The sequence below is a fragment of the Megascapheus bottae genome, chromosome 17, assembly GCF_031878675.1.
Source record: "Megascapheus bottae isolate mThoBot1 chromosome 17, mThoBot2.hap1, whole genome shotgun sequence".
NCBI classification, from domain to species: Eukaryota; Metazoa; Chordata; class Mammalia; order Rodentia; family Geomyidae; genus Megascapheus; species Megascapheus bottae.
In genome coordinates, this window is record NC_143525.1 from 32,428,090 (window position 1) to 32,445,617 (window position 17,528).

The window sequence follows — 17,528 nt, forward strand, 5'->3', positions numbered from 1 at the left end:
TGCTCTCCAACCAAACTGGCCAAATATTGGAACAAATGATAACCTCATTTCAAAAACACAGGGCAGTCATTTCTATGCAAGTTTTAAGATGTTTGGAGGGGGAGAAGGGCGGGTTAGGGTAATTGATTAGAACAGAGAAAGCTGGAATTTGAAGGCATTCACAGACATACAGTACTTAAGGCTAATAAAAAGACCAGATTGACTCTCAGGCTAGAAATTATAGACAATAATTTCAGAAAAGTTGCTTTTAAAAAAATTTCATCTTGATATAGGACACATTAAAGATATAATTAAATCCTCATCTGAACACAAAAAAATCCTTTTGCTCTAGTGTACTAATTTTAAGTTCTCATCTATGCCCGATAGATGAGAATATTCTGAACTTTTCTCATCTTCGCTAATAAAATAACATTTAAGTTAACCAATGAATTCAATCAAATTATATCTCCAGTTTCATCAAGAAAACATGAATGTGGCTAAATTGAAAATTCTTTTTTTTTTCCTTTCTTTTTTTTTTTTCCCTTTGGGTACCAATCCTAGGGCTTGAACTCAGGGCCTAGGTGCTATCCCTGAAATTTTTCCTTCCAGACTAGCACTCTCTACCACTTGAGCCACAACTCCACTTCCAGCTTTTTGGTCATTAGTTAGAAATAGGAGTCTCACAGACTTTCTTTCTCAGGTTGGCTTCAAACCTCAGTCCTCAGATCTCAGCTTCCTAGGTAGTTAAAATTACAGGCATGAACCACCAGCAACTGTCTTACTTTTCTTTTTAAATGCAGAACCTTCTGTTATCTTTTTTTTTTTTTTTTTTTTTTTAGCAAAGACATCCAGTGATTTCTCCCTGTGCTTTCATCTAGTAATTCTGTATTTGGGAAGTGTTTCAAACAAAGACATGAGAAAGGGAATCAATGTGCGACAAGTAATGCACCCCTACCTGACGAATGTAACTGTAACCTCTCTAGACATTATCTCAACAATCAAACATTTTTTAAAAGTTTCCATTTCTAAAAACTTCCATAGAGCCTTATGAACTTTATTATTCCATTTTAATGAAATCAAATAGGTTTCTATCTATTAAAGAAAAGAAGGAAAAAAAAAATCTCCTGGCAAAGCAAGACTGCAGCCCATGTCAGAATAATTGTTAAAAGATAGAACCCGGCTGGAAAGATAAGCATAATACCAGCAATTAATATTCAGGGTTTCACATTATAGTCAGGAGAATGTGTTTTTCTTTATGGTATGGCTCATAAGCTTAGAGTGTCAGGAGCCAGGTTTCTGAGTTGTCCTCTTTTTTGTGCATGAAGATTAAGGAGACGAAGAGAAAAAAAAATGCAGCAACAACAATCCTACTCCATCTGTAAATGAACACACATCTTGATTTTATAGCTATTTGCTTTGTAAAACTGAGGAATGAAACAAAAATTACTGGATGCCTAAGTAACACTTTAATTCTGAATTCATTTACGCTATAGCTTATGTAGTTGTCACAAACCATAATGCAGTATTTAATTAAAATAACAGAAGTGCATCTAGATATGTCCTGGGGTAGCTATCACCAAATTATAGTCTATGCCATCCGTATTTTATTTATGAAATGGCAGATTCTAAGGTGCAACTTGGCTAAGGCAGAACATTTTTAGGAAGGTTCCTTTTTTTAGATTTTTTTTTTTAATTTCCCCTGCTATGTCTTTAAATTTTTTTTTCTTCCCTCTATCTTTGTGAGGTTAGAAGAAGATGCGGGGGGGGGGGGGGAGTTAGTGGGACTGTTTTGTTGTGGATAAAGATCTCTCTTTTTCTTAACTCTTGCTTTTCAACTATTGACCTCCCAAGTCTTGTGGCTGTGAAATCTGTTGTCATGGCAAGGCTTGTGCGGTTCACAGGAGTCACAGCAAGCCTGGGAGTTCTTACAGGGAATTAGGACATGGATTCTTGAAGTGTAGGAGAAGGCAACCGTCTCAGGCTCTCTGTGCCCACATAATCCTCCTCGCACCTTCCCCCCCCCCCACTGTCTATAAATACTAGTTATGGTTTCCACGCTTGCTTGCCCTAGTTTGTGGATGTTCACATGCAGACAAACTGCTTCTTTTCATAAACGCATAGCATCTATCTTACCCGCACCCACCATCTATCTCCTCGTTCACATCGACTGTCTCATCCACCTCCTTGTCTGCAGAATTATGTTCAACAAGGTCCCGATTTAGAGGAAATAAATAATGAAAATGGACCGGACTGGGATAGATAATCGAAACATTCAAATTGTTATTTTTCACCAGACTTTACACAAACTGAGCATTCTAGGAACACCTTGAAAAGAGTGTTGGCTGCTTCCAAAAAAAGAAAAAAAAAAAGTAATGCTCTAAGAACATTCTGACCAAATGTATCTTTTTCCTGTTCCATCTCTCCTGTGGTTGGTTGTTTGATTGATTGATTGATTGATGTTTCCAGATCCAACCATTTTCAAATGGGAAATGATGCTGTTGTTTTCTTTCTGCTTCTTATTTATCCTGATTAAAATGACAAGTTTCTATTTGTCATCACTGACCCTCTCAAAAAGAATCCTAAGAATTATAAAACAGAAACAATCCATGCAATTACCTTTTTAAAGGAAAAAAAAAAACCTAAGCCCTTGTGGTTGCAACATAAGGATATTTTTATAATGGTATCATTGGGTCACAGCCCACTCCCTCAGCTGGGGTCTTTTGGAGAGAGGATTTCTTTTACACATTTGTAATTATTTTAGCCCCTTTCACAGGTCACATAAAAAGTTAATTTCAATCGCTGCTAATTTCCGTCCAACAAGAGTATGGTGCTTTAAACCACCCAAAATAATTGGATTCAAAACAAATTTAGGAAATTGAGTGTGTTAGAAAGCAAATAAAAATATCCTTTTGGTAAGGAGGAGGGTGAAAGTAGTAAAAATGGCCTTTTTTTCCCCCTCCTTCCTTTCCCCTTCACAACTTTGCCATTAAAGTTGCACCTACAGCTAGAAGTTTGTCCGTGAAAAATGGTCATTTTGTTTCTCTGCTCAAAGAATGTTATTAAAATGCTAATTTAAAAGAAAAAGGAGTTAAATATCTAGCGATGGTGCATTCTAATTGCAACCATAATGAGCTCTCTAAATGTGCATGCCCCTGACACACACACAGAGCATAAACAGCAGTAAACAGATCATTAGTGCCCGCATTCATTTATTCTGGCGACCTTACCATGACCCCACCGAGGGTAGGGTGAAAAGCAGGTGGATCTGGCTGTGACACCCCCTAGAGGGATCCAGGAAATGAAGCTATAAGCTGTTGTCATGGAAACGCCTATGTGTGCAGATGATGTAACACGCCGACAGGCTGTAGGGCTTCGCAACTGGGACCGCTGCCTTTTCCTCCCCGGAACAATCTTGACGATTAAATTATTCATTTCTTTAATTCACAAAGCAAAAGGAATCCTAATTTTCTTGGTGATGTGCAACCCTTTCCCATTTATCTAGGGTCTGAAACAGGGTGACTTGTCAGCCCCTCTTTCTCCAAAACCCCCACAACTACTTTCCCACGTCCTCACCCCAAATGAGCAGAATCGGGTCAGACCCAGTGCAAAGAGGCTCAAGAAATCCCCATCCCCAGCCTTTGCACGTAAGGAGTGAGAAATCTAAGGGTTGAAGGTAAAGCCACAAATCTAAGCAGTGTCCTTTTCTGAGGAGGGCCTGTTGGCCAGGGATGCAGGGTCTGTTTGTCCTGAGGAGGACGGCTTTGTTGAGAGCCAGACAGGGACAGCATGGGCGCTGGGAATAACAGAACATGTCCTAGAAGCCATGAACATAAAGGAAGAAATCTCCAGCTTCTACTGAGTACCTTGTCCTAGCAAGTGAGAGAGAGAGAGAGAGAGAGAGAGAGAGAGAGAGAGAGAGAGAGAGAGAGAGAGAGAGAGAGAGGCGCAGACAGATAGACAGAGATAGAGAAGAGATGCAAGACAGCCAGCAGCCACTCACCCCTCCCATGTCCAATTGAGAGAATCAAGATTAATAAAAATAATTCTTTGGAGAATGATTGCACTCTATCCCACCCTGTTTTGCCCCCCCCTCAAACAACCTCAATAACCTACGGCAACAGTAGAATAACTTTTCTTCTCCCTCTTCTTTTTTTTTTTAAGGGAGCAGAAAAGACGATCTCTGGAAATTATTTTAAAATAAAAAATCTCCCAGCCTGCGCCTCACCCCCCCACCCCCTCCCTCCCCATTGCACTTTAGATGAACCTGTGATATTGTAGCAATGGCCCTTGAAGAGCAGTGGAGAGGTGATTTAGGAGAATATTAAAGGCAATGTGGAGATTCAAGGCGCCTCTCTCAGGGAGATCTGGAGAAATACGCAGCACAGATGGGCCGAGCAGATTAAACATTTCCGTCACATTGTTTCCAAATTGTGTTGTGGTGCCTGAGGCTGGTACTGCGGTCAGAGCAAAACAGAGCGGTGGCAGAGCTGCGAGCTGCGCAGTTTATGGAATACATATTAATACCCCCGTCTCACATGGCATCACAATTCTATCAGCTCGGAAATGATGCTGTCTCTAATGTTCCTCAATTGTGCGCTTGGCACCTTGCTTTCTTCCAACTGCAGTGTTTACCTTCCCTTTGTCCTTTCTTTTGTTGTTGTTGTTCCTTAATAGGGTGTGTGTGTGTGCGTGTGTGTGTATGAAGGGCTTGAACTCAGGTCTTGGGTGCTGTCCCTGAGCTTTTCTGCTCAAGGCTGATGTTCTACCACTTGAGTCACAGCTCCACTTCTAGCTTTTTTTGGGGGGTTAATCAGAGATTTAAAAAAAAAGTCTCATGGACTTTCCTGCCTGGGTGGGCTTTGAACCTCGATCCTCAGATCTCAGCCTCCTGAGAAGCTAAAATGACAGATGTGTGCCACTGAGCCCACTCTGCCCTTTCTACTTTCTCTATCCGAGTCCATGTTGTTTGCTGCTTTCTCGTTTCTCCACTCTCAGTCCTGTTTCTTACTTCCACTTCCCTGAGCAGCTTAAGACTTCTCTGTCATATGTGCTTACACAGCCACTCTGTATTCTGCACACATTTCTATCACCAACAACACTTTGTGCACAGACCCTGACTGTAGCTCCAGCCTTGACTTGACCCTCATGCACCCAGCATGCTGTTCAGGTCATGACCTTCATTCACACTTGAACTTGAACTTCTTTCACCCTTGGGTATCCCCAGACCCTCCCATAAATGATACATCCTCTCCTCCTAACACTCAGCTATCAGCCTGGGGGACACTGTGACCATGAGCCCCCAACTGCTTTTACCAACACCCCCCCTTCCTGTGTCCTCTTACTTTCGCTCCCATATCCTCCTCTGAGCTCAGGCCCATCAATCTTCAGGTTAGCATGTTCTCTGAAATGTAACAATAAATAAAACTAGCTCAATTGAGGCAAATTTAATGATTCATTTTTATTATGATTTATAGACCGAAAGTCTGAATAATGGAAAAAGATAAAATGATTGCCAAGGACTTTAAACACAGTATAAAAGAGCCTGGAGAAGCTGCCAAGGTTTGAGCAAGGCACTGAGTTCCCATCCTTTCCAGTGCCACTCACCCATTGACCATCCAACTCACCACTTCCTTTCTCCTTCAGGAAAAATCTATTCATAAAACTCTGATTATGTGCATATGCAGATGCCAGAACTTGAATTCAGAGCCTGGGCACTGTCCCTTAGCTTTTTGGCTCAAGGATGGTGCTCTACCATTTGAGCCACACCTCCACATCTGGCTTTTTTTTTTGCTAGTTAATTGAAGATAAGAATTTCCTGGAGCCGGATTCCTGGCTCACGCTTGTAATTGTAGCTGCTCAGGAGGCTGAGAGCTGAGGATCAAGGTTCAAAGCCACACCGGGCACAAAAGGACGTGAGATTCTTATCTCTAGTTAACCTCTAGAAAACAGAAAATGGGGGCTTGGCTCAAGTTCAAGCCCTTGACCCACAAAAAAAAAAAAAAAAGAATTTCATGGAATTGTCTCCTTAGACTAGCTTCAAATCTTGACCTTTAGACCTCTGCCTCCTGAGTAGCTAAAAATATAGGCTTGAGCCACAGCACCTAAATTTTTGTTTCTGGATGTGTTTTTTTAAAGTATTTATGCTTAAGTATTTTGTCTTTTATGACCAATTCCTGTTCCTAGCCATGTTTACCCAGCAGTTGGAATGGTTCTAAGTTGAGTCCTGAGTTTCCTTCATACTTTTTGATATCCTAAGAAAGTGTCAAATTTCCAAAGCTGGATTTTAAGAGTAAAGAATTAGGGAATTTGCAAAAGCCATTCAAAATATGGGTGTGTGAGTGTGTGATGTTTTATGGCTGGCCCTAGAATATCACAATCTATTGCGCTTAGGAATTCAAGTTTTTCCATCTTTACTAAAGCTAATGTATAGCACAAAATGCTAATCAGTGAAATAAGCAATCATAAACCAATACCTCTAGGATTGGTTGGCCTTTCCCATAGATATATCGAGCATTTATCTTTCCTGTGAGGGGCTGACAGATTGTTCTCTTCAAGAGGAATTCTCTTGTTTATAATAGTGATACAGTGAACTTTGATGGTGAATAGTATGAGACATTTCTCTGGAAATCTTGTTCCATGAAGGCTTGACGCCCAATGCAATGTGAAAAGAGAATGTCTCTAGTCGGAACTTTCCCAGGGGAACTGAGCAAGTCAAGCAGCTTGCTTGCTTTAAACGCCAGCCCTTGGGTCATCATGTGGATTTAAACAGAAGGTATAAGAAGGTACAACCTTCCAGAGTGAAAGAAGAGATGGTCCTTTACAGGGGAGAAGGAAGTTCTAGGCATGGAAAATGAAGAACGCTGCGGCTGGAGGACTCAGGCCTATGGAACCTACCATAGAAAGAACCAAGAATTCTTGACTTTCTCTCATTACATTTTTTTAAGTAAAGGGGGTATGCGTAGCCACAGTCAGCCCCACTCCCATGTGTTTTACTCTGAAGTCTTAGTTTGCACCCTGTGGAGGGATTCGTTGAGAATGTAACGACAAATCTAGGCCTCACCCCAGGGATGAGACCCAATGTTCATACACATCTGAAATGTTAGGCCAGTTTCAGGGAGTTCACAGATCTCTTCCAGAGAAAGAGACTTAGAGGTTCACAGCCCCCAGTTTAAGACTCCGTGCCCTAGAGGATGGCGAGTTCCTTTTGTTGGAACAGCCTAAGATTCACTGAGCCTAGAAATTGAATTCTTATCCCAAGACAGGATGGTCATTCTAGGTCATGTCTGCTACTCCAGGGGAGCTGGAGAAGAGCTTATACAAATAGAAACCAGCAGGGAGGAGAGAAATTAAAATGTAGCAATCATGGAGTAGGGGTATTTAATCTCTTTTAAGGCTTATGATAGGCGCCTGCTGGTTTTCTCCGGATATCCCCTGATACCTACTGACAGGGTATTTGCAACATCACACAGGGACTCAGGGCCCTGTGACAGGAGGAGCACCGAGGAGGTCCGTGATAGTCTTGAAACTATAAACAGCAATAGGAAACCACTGGAGGCAGAGTCAAGCTGTGTGCCATGCCTGTTGTTGGTGGCCATACTGCTTTTTGTTTATAGAATTTGCTGTTGTTTTTATGGCAGATTTGGTAGGGATTATTGGGGGTTTTTTTCTTCTTTCTTTCTTTCCTTCCTTCTTTCCTTCCTTTCTTCCTTCCTTCTTTATTGATGGAGATTAGCCGCATAAATCACTGTCTATTTCAGATTTCACTCAGCGAGCCACTCATCCAGGCAAATAGCTCTTCCTTCCAGCCTCATCATGGAGTACAAGCATCCAAGTTTTCATCTGTAAGACTTGATCCTTGAGGCTGGGGAGGGTTCAAGGAGATGGAACAAGGTTGAGGATGAGAGAAACAGATGTTTAATCAAGCCTAGAAATGCACTAACAAGCCACTTGATGTACTTGTTTCAGGCAAAAGACTTCTCAAATGTGTGGCAAGAAGTGATGTGAAGGGTTTGGTGGGTTTGTAAAAGTGCTTTTTGTGTTTTATCTAAAGCATTTTCAGGTAACAATTCCCTAGCATTAAAGTCCTAGCTCTAGCCAGGCATCCTTGGCTCAGTTATCCTACCTACTCAGGAAGCTGAGATCTGAGGATTGAGTTTCAAAGCCCTCGCAGGCAGAAGAGTCAATGAGACTCATCTTCAATTAGCAAACATGAAGCCAGACATGATGGTAAAGCTCAAAGTGATGAGTACCTGCCTTGAGCAAACAAGCTAAGGGGCAGCACTCAGGCCTTGAGTACAAGCCCCAATACTGGCACCTGGAGAAGAAATCTTAGTTCTATCCTATATAGACTATGGAGTTTAGGAGTGAATAATACTGTCACTAGTAAATGGGTGTCCCCATTTGCAAGGTAGAAAACATGCCTGCCTGAAGATAGGCTGCTGTCTTAGGAACCTCTCAGTGTTTCCCCTAAACATCTGGGCAAAGAGAAGCCAGACTATGTGGAAAACATGGATCCCAGAAATTTAGTTCTGTCATCCTCACACTGAAAATCCAAGAATCAGCAACTTAATAAAAATGCAGTAAATTAGCACTCCTAGACAAGAGCAGAGTTCATTCAGAGCTGAGGTCTGCCTGGCTGAGCCAGTACTCTCTCCATTTTAATAGTTTAATAAAAATTAGCATAATTAACGAACATCTGTATGATCCAGAGTGGTGCAATTTGGCACTTGGAAACGAGGGCTTAAACATGATTGCTGTGAGTTTAATGTTGTTTTAATTCTTTTTGGCACTGTATAGTGAAATAAACGTTTGGTGGTGATAGTTCTCCGCCGGATCTCATTTGCATTTTTCTCCCTTTGATTATGAGCAATTGTGGACTCCCCGGCAATTCATCAAAGTAGAAATTATTTTAAAATACCTCGTGGTGTTCAGGCTGGGCTGGAGCAACGCATGGCAGGGGGGTGGGGGGAGTGGAAGAGAATGCTAGAAAATTTCCATTCATGCTTTAAACATCTCGCCCTGCAGCCTTTTTTCTTTCTTTCTTTCTTTTTTTTAAGTATCCAACCAAGGGGTGAAATGTGGAGAAGAGAGTCAGATCCCAGAACTTGTAGGTGCTTGGATGAAGTTTCTAGGCTCCCACAGCAGGATGCATACCGTCTTTGAGATTCTGCCATCGTCCTTGCACGTCTGCTTGCTCTTTTGTTTTGAAGGGCACAGAGTTGATTTCCATCACTCCGCTTCTCAGCTCTGTGGTGAGCCCACTGCATCTGCAGTCGGCGGGTCAGCGTTCCCCTCGAGCAAGGAGGCACTGACTGCATGCCTGGCTTTGACAGGGACCCTGCAGGGTCTCATCTGTTTCCTGTTCACACCCTCCTTGAGCTGGCAGAGCTCGCTTTCCCAAGGCTTGGTCTCTGGCGTTGCAGCTAGAGACAGGGCGGGGGCTGGGGGAGGTACTGAGGAAGAGGACTAAAGCATGAGATAAAGTCAGGGGACTTGGGGGATCTTGAGTACTCCTCAAGGAGATAAGGCCTTCTTCAAGGCCTACAAGTAATAAAGTCGATGGCATCTTGCACATAGATGATCATGTTTCACCTGTGCAGAGGCAAGTTGCCTTTGATCAGGAGAATGCCAGGCAGTGTGGCACTCCCCTTCCCTCTGTGAGACTGCAGAAGTGCTAAAGCTACTTTGTATGAGTTCCAGAGAGAGAGAAGGACAAGCATGTACATCCCTCTGAAAGCAAGATTGGGTACATACAGACATCCCAACAACTCAGAAAATGCAGTACAATTCTAAAAACAACTTTTTTGAGCGTAAGATGTAATAAGCCTGGCACTGATGGCTCATGCCTATAATTCTAGCTACTTGGGAGGCTGAGAGCTAAGGATCACAGTTTGAGGTTAGTCTTGGCAGGAAAGTCCATGCGACTTTTATCTTTTCTCTTCAATTGACCAGCAAAAAGCTGGAAGTAGAAATATGGTTCAAGTGGTAGAGCACCAGCAACCAAAAAAAGCCAAGCAGTGACAATATAATGCCTTGAGTTCAAGCTCCAATACACACACACACACACACACACACACACACACACACACACACACACACACACAACCTTTAGGGCACAAATAGCTCAACTTTGATATTGAAAAAGGAACAGTAACATAGTTTGCACCCAGATGAGCTGTAAAACATCCTGCTGGTTTAAGGCAGAGGAGTTGTGGGTAATTTCCCATGAGGCAATGTACATTATAGAGGAAAGTTGGCCTGGGGAGAAGAGATGGTATCGGAAAAGCAGGTGGACAGAAACATCAGTTACTTATGATTTTTTTTTTTGTCATTGTGGGGCTTGAACTCTGTACCTAGGAGCTGTCCCTGAGCTCTTCAGCGCAAGGCTAACAGTCTACCACTTGAGCCACAGCACTACTTCCAGTTTTGTGGTGTTTAATTGGAGATAAGAGTCTCACAGATTTTTGTGCCCAGGCTGGCTTTGAACCACAATCCTCAGATTTCAGCCACCTGAAGTAGCTAGGATTACAGTCGTGAGCCACTGGCACCTGACTTACGATTTTTGAAAAGACAATTCTCCAGCCTTTAAAGGGCTCAGTAGTCAACTCAGTAGTCTCACTTCTGGTGGCATTTGAGACTATTCTTGGTATTTAAAGAAATATTTGGAAGGACTGTCTCCAAGGCAGATGATCACTTCCTGTCTGAAGCAGCTCCATCACCAGGGGATTTCTGGGAGTTCTCTGGGACTAATTTTGTTCAACTAAGTGTAAAGATTCTCACGGACCTCATTTAGCAAGTACTTATTTGTCCCCACTCTATGTTGGATACTAGAGTGATAACTGAGGATACAACAGCACACACACCCAACCAGAGTCTAACCTCCAGCACTCCTCACACATGAAGACTGAGGGACACAGACATAAGGAAGTACAGTGACCTCATTTCCAGGAAAGTACAAGTCACCACGCTATGGAGCCTGTTACACAGTCAGAGGAACAGGGAGACATTGACAGACAGACAGACTCAGGAATTAAGCTCTGAGCCCCATGGCATGGAGAAAGAGAGGAGAGACTGGAAAAAAACAAAAAGGAAAGAATCCAAAGTGATCCATCCATCCCATGGTTCATGGGAGTGGCTGACACAGGTATTACTATAAGTACACTAGACTGAGGGGTGAAGGGCAGTACTGGGCACTGAACAGAATGGGTCATGCAGGGCCTTGTCTACCTTGTGAAGAAGTTGACACAGAGCAGTGAGAACCTACTTACAGGCTTCAAATAGCTGTGCCAGGATCAAGGTACATTGTAGGAATCCAGCCTGTAGTATGAAGAATGGGGTGGAAAAGAACATCGATGGAGAACAATTTGTAGCTTGTTTCTAGAGAGAGTTGACAGGTCTCAGGATTGATTGGAACAGGTAGGCGAGGTTGGGAAGGCCTCTGGAGTTCTAATCTGGATATCTGAGTGCATCTTAGCACCATTCACTGAGGTAGAGAACACAGGAGATGAAGATAGTTAGAGAAAGAGGCAGGCTGATGAGTTAAATTTGGGACATACTGGATGTGAACAGCTTGGTCAACATGCACTTGGGTAGTAGGGCCTGATACTTAGAGATGAGCTAGAATCATTAACTAGTCATGAGTCATTAACACAGATATGTTGGTTAAACTACAGGAGTAGTTGGATTTCTAAAAGGAAGCATATTAGATCAAAAGGGAAGAGGGCCAGGGCAACAGCCTGGAATGTAACTCCATAAAAAGGGAAGCGAAACCAGGCGTCTGTGGCCTATGCCTGTGATCCTAGCTACTCAGGAGGTGGAGATCTAAGGACTGAGGTTCAAAGTCAGCCCAAGCAGATAAATCTGAGAAACTATTGTCTGTGTGTGTGTATGTGTGTGTGTGTGCGCGAGTATTCTAGTACAGGGGCTTGAACCCAAGGCCTGGGCAACTTCCCTGTTTTTTCACTCAAGGCTAGTACTCTACCATTTGAGCCACAGTATACTTCTGGCTTTTTTAGTGGTTATTGCGAGATAAGAGTCTCACAGACATTCCTGCCCAGGCAAGCTTCAAACTGTGATCCTCATATCTCAGCCTCCTGAGTAGCTAGGATTACAGGTGTGAGCCACCAGTGCCAGCCCTCTTCACTCTTTAAAGGCAGAGATGTAGTTTTTCTGTTAAGATGTAGGGAAAGCAATAGAGTTGGAGATGGGAGAATCACATCTCTAGCTACAGATCCCCTAACTGATTTTTTCTTTTTTTTTTCTTTTTTTTTATGGGTCATGGGGCTTGAACTCTGGGCCTGGTGACCGTCCCTGAGCTCTTCAGCTTAAGGCTACCCCTCTATCCCTAGAGCCACAGCCCCACTTCCCATTTTCTAGTGATTAATTGGAGAAAAGAGTCTCACAGTCTTTTGTTCCCCGGGCTGGCTTTGAACCTCAAGTCTCAGATCTCAGCCTCCTGATAGCTAGGATTACAGGCGTGAGCCACTGCACCCGGTGCTGCTTTCTTTTCCTTTATTTTTTTTCCTCCTAAAACTCATCAGCCAGGTGTTAAACAACAACAAAAAAGGCAAATAGCCCCATGGTTCCCAGCATGGATTTGAGGTACAGCTCTTTGGGTCCTTTCAGCAGCCCTGTATCCTACATGTCATCCCTGCCAGTCCTGGGCACCTCCCACTTCTTCTAGGGCACCTATTGCATAACAACTCAGGGGTGTCGCAGCCCCCAACACAAGGCTCAATCCCCACTCTCACACCTGAGGAAGGCAAAGCTAAAAGACCATAAGATCTCATGGCTTCTAAATGACCAAGCGGCAATTAGTTCCCAGTCTGTCTGACTCCAAAACCCATTACTCTATTCTGTAAGCTCCCAAGGAGCAACTAATGCTCTGCTTCATAATTCTACGCCCATGGGAGCTCAACCAGCACTTTGTAAATAGAGGATGCCTGATAAATAGTATTGATTTGAACTATGACCTGACTCCCTAAGTATCTTTTTGTGTTCTGGCATATTTGTAAGTGCCTGACATGCTCTTAGGAAGCTAGTATTCTGCTTGATTTTAAATACATAAAGACATAAATAAAAAGGGCTGGGCACTGGTGTCTCATGCTACTCAGGAGACTGAGGTCTGATGATCAAGGTTCAAAGCCAGCCCAGGAAGATATATTTGAGAGACTCTTATCACCAACTTATTATCAAAAAGTCATAAGTAGAGTATGGCTGAAGTAGTAGGGCACTAGGATTGAATGAAAAGGCTGAGAGCTCAAGACCTGGAGTTCAAATCCCAATGCCAGCACCAAAATGATGGTGATAATAATAATAATAAACCATTTAAATTCACAATAGCATTGAATAGGTAAACTTCCAATAAGTTAGGATAATGGCAAAATGAGTGTGCTTGCTTCCCTGCTCTAGATGGCTCTTAAACTTAACAAGAGCATCAAGGATGTTAAGAGTTTTCATACTGTTGGTGCCAGCAAACCCCACATAGACTCTCTCACTCTAAGAGGCTCCCAGAAGCAAGACCTAACTTTAACACTTTTCTTTTCATTTCTTAGGAATACAACATGTATGGCTGGTGGATAGGAGAGCTGAACAGCCTCGTTGGGATTGTACCTAAGGAGTATCTCACCACTGCCTTTGACGTGGAAGAAAGATGAAGCCAGGTACCAGAGCCGTGGGCAATGAATTACCCTGAATTTGTCTGCCATGACTTCCTTTCTCTGTGAGGTTGAAGGTTGATGGTGAAGTAGCCTTTCTTCACAAGTAATGCTAATGAATCACTACAGAAAGATGAATCCAAACTTTCTAAATGTGTCAGAAAATATGAAACGAAAATTAATATTGCTCTTTTATAAAGAACTGGGACTAGTGGCCTCCACCTGTAATCGTAGCTACTTGGGAAGTTGAGATTGAGAGGACTGCAGTTTAAATCAGCCAAGGCAAAGAAGAAAAGTTATCATGATACCATCTCAAGACAGGAAGATCACAAAAGAGAAAGAGAGAAAGAAAGGAGGGCCAGGAGTTTGGCCTAGTGGTAGAGTGCTTGCCTAGCATTTACGAAGACCCGGGTTCAATTCCTCGGTACCACATACATAGAAAAAAAAAAAAAAAGCTGGAAGTGGTACTGAGGTTCAAGTGGTAGATCTCTCTAGCTTTGAGAAAGTCCAAGGACAGTGCTCAGGCCCTGAGCTCAAGCCCAGGACTGGCAAAATAAAAAAAAAAAAAAAAAAAAAAAAAGGAGGAAAAGAGGGAGGGAGGGAAGGAGGAAGGAAGGAAGGAAGGAAGAAAAGGAAGGAAGGAAGGAAGGACAAAAAGCCATTGTACTGAGTACAAGGCCTTGAACAGGCCTGTGTGCTATTCCTTAGCTTTTTTTTTTTTTCTCAAGACTGGCTCTCTACTATTAGAGTGCAACTCCATTTCTAGTTTTCTGGTGGTTAACTGGAGATAAAAGCCTCATAGAGCCAGGCGCAGTGGCTGACTCCTGTAATCCTAGCTACTCAGGAGGCTGAGATCTGAGGATCTTGGTTCACAGCCAGCCCAGGCATTAAAGACTATGAGACTCTTATTCCAATTAATCACTAGAAAACAGGAAGTGGGGCTGTGGCTCCAGGGATAGGGCAGTAGCCTTAAACTGAAGAGTTCAGGGACAGTACCCAGGCCCAGTGTTCAAGCCCCACAACCAGAAAAAAAAAAGCCTCATGGATTTTTCTGTCTGGGCCAGTTTTGAACCTCAATCCTCAGATCTCAGTCTCCTGAGTAGGTAGGAGTACAGGCAGGATCTATGGCACCCAGCTTCTTTGCTTTTTTGGATCCAGGGATCAAAAACAGGGCCTCAGGCGTGCTAAGCAAGTGTTCTGCCCCTGAGCAATCCCTCCAGACCCCTCATTATGTTTTGAAACAGTCAGAGTGTTTATCTTGGGAGGGATTCCTGTGGGAGTTCCTTTGATGTAGAGTGGGTTTTTATTTTGTTTTGTTTTTGGGTATCAATTCTGAGGCTTGAACTCAGGGCCTAAATGAGCTTTCTCATTCAAGGCTAGTGCTCTACCCCTTGAATCACAACTCCACTTTTTTTAAGGTTTGGGTTTGTTTTTTTTTTTTCTGATTAATTAGAGATAAGAGTCTCACAGACATTCCTGCCTGAGTTGGCTTCCATACTAGATCCTCCAACCTCGGCTCTAGAATAACAGACAGGAGCCAGCAGCACCCAGGCAGAGTAGGTTTTGTTTAATTAGGATAGCTAAGGACAAGCTTGATAGCAGTAGCTCCATCTTCCAGCTTGACAAGGGAGCAGCCTCCGCTGCAGGGGGGAAGGGATGGCATCCGTTGTGACAGTGACACACTATGTCCTTGGAGTCTTGGAGCGGCCAGAGCCCGCTCTAGTGTGCGACAGCAGCTGAGAGAATTCATTAGAAAAAATACATAAGGATACATCTTCCTCACTGATGCCCATGCACAACCATAAAGCAGCAGCTCAGGCCTGTCGCTCCAGGTTTGGCTTCATGACTTTCTTGATGAGGACTCGGCTTTCTTGGCCATGAAGGCAGAAGGGTTGGAATTTTTCTGCCAAATCAAAGCAAATTCACCCATCTTTGCTCTGTCATTTATTTAAAGTTATTTATTTCTGCTGGGTGCCAGCGGTTCACACCCTTAATCCTAGCTACTGAGGAGGCTGAGATCTGAGGATCTGAGGATCTGAGGTTCAAAGCCAAAGCCCATGACACTCTTATCTCCAATTAACTACCAGAAAATTGGAAGTGGCACTGTGGCTCAGATGGTAGAGCATTAGCCTAGAGCTAAAGAGCTCAGGGACAGTGCCCAGGCCTAGGCTTCAAGCTGCACAACTGACGAGAGAGAGAGAAAGAGAGAGAGAGAGAGACAGACAGACAGACAGACAGACAGACAGAAGTGAGACTCAAGTGGTAGAACATCCATCTTGAGCGGGGAAAAAAAAAAGAAAGAGACATCTGGGAATTTGGCCTAGTGGTAGAGTGCTTGACTAGCATGCATAAAGACTCAGATTCAATTCTTTGGTACCACATATATAGAAAAGGCTAGAAATGGTGCAGTGGCTCAAGTGGTAGAGTGCTAGCCTTCAGAAAGCCCAAGGACAGTGCTCAGGCTCTGAGTTCACGCCCCAGGCTTGGGAAGAAAAAAAAAAAAGAGCAACAAGACCCTGAGTTCAAGTTCAATCCCCAGTACTAGCACTCACGCACACACACACACACACACACACACACACACACACACACACACACAGAGCAATGAAAGGTAGGCCAAACTTCAAACTTATCCCACTGTATAAAAAGAAAGTAGAAAAAATCCAGGCACAGTGGCTCTCACCTGCAATCCTAGCCATTCAGGAGGCTGAGATCTGAGGATCAAGGTTTAAAGTCAGCCTGAGAACAAACGGACCTGAGACTCTTATCTTCAATTAACCTCAAGAAAATGGGAAGTGGGGCTTGGCTCAAGGGTAGGGTGGTAGCCTTGAACTGAAGAGCTCAGGAGTTCAAGCCCCATGACTCCCAAAAGAAGAAGAAGAGGAGGAGGAGGAGGAGGAGGAGGAGGAGGAGGAGGAGGAGGAGGAGGAGGAGGAGGAAAATAGAGGTGTCTTTACCTGCCATTTCCTGAATGAGGAACATCAAATCCCCCCCTCCCTCTCTCCCTATCTCGCTCTGTCTCTCTTTCTCTCCTTTAACCTTACTATAGTAAAATAAATCCTTCCTAAAACTTAAAAAATAGCAAAATAAAAATAAATAAAAGGGAGTAGAGACAATACCTATTTGTTTCTATGTTTATGAAATAACTTCTGGAAGGAGGAAGAAAATGATGAGAGGGTTCCCTCCAAGAATTGGAAGAAGGGTTGCTTGGGAAGATTTTTCACTCCCATTCACGTTTCTATAGTCTGAATTCTAAAACTAAATGTATGTATTTCCCCTTTCTAGGAGACGTCTTCTTGCTGCCCTTCGTCTTTGAAGAAGCAGAGCAGCTAAAGCTCCTAGTTGCTCTTGTTGGGCATAGCCTCTGTCTTCACAGACCAAACCAAGTCTCTGCCACCATATGTGACCATAAACCACTGAGTGAGTGGGAAGAGACCCTGCTCATCAAGCAGGTTATAGTTATATGAAACCATAATTCATCACTCATGTCCATCTCTAAAGTGGTCCACACCTACACGTGCTTTTTCCATGGCAAGTCATAAGGAGGAAGCAGGAGGAGGAATCTGAGAGGAGCTTTATGTTGGCTGCCTTGCAAAGTACAAATAAACTTCAGATTTGGTTCTTTGTCTTGTGTGATGGTATAGAGTTCTTTTCTGAAACATAGCTAAATATGGCCTCTGGAGAGTCATACCAGCTCCAAGCGAAGTAGAAAGGGGAGCTGGAGCTGGTGGCATATGCCTGTAATCCCAAAGGAGGCTGAGATGTGGAGGACTGTGGTTTGAAGCCAGCCCAGGCATAAAGTTCACGAGACTCCATCATCAATTAAACAGCAAAATGCTGGACTGATGGATGAGGTTCAAGTAATATAGCACCAGCCTAGCAAATTTAAGACCC

The 17,528-nt window shown here is 43.3% G+C and overlaps 1 protein-coding gene across 1 annotated transcript in view; it reads left to right on the plus strand.

The window, feature by feature from the left end:
- The window catches only part of Skap1 (src kinase associated phosphoprotein 1), a 255,916-nt gene extending 238,657 nt beyond the window's left edge, over positions 1-17,259 (plus strand). The window contains exons 12-13 of the mRNA XM_090350691.1: positions 13,533-13,640; positions 16,920-17,259. Coding sequence (XP_090206817.1) covers positions 13,533-13,634 — 102 coding nt within the window. The 3' untranslated portion in view covers positions 13,635-13,640; positions 16,920-17,259. The remainder of the gene's footprint in view (positions 1-13,532; positions 13,641-16,919) is intronic.
- Positions 17,260-17,528: the final 269 nt, after the last annotated feature.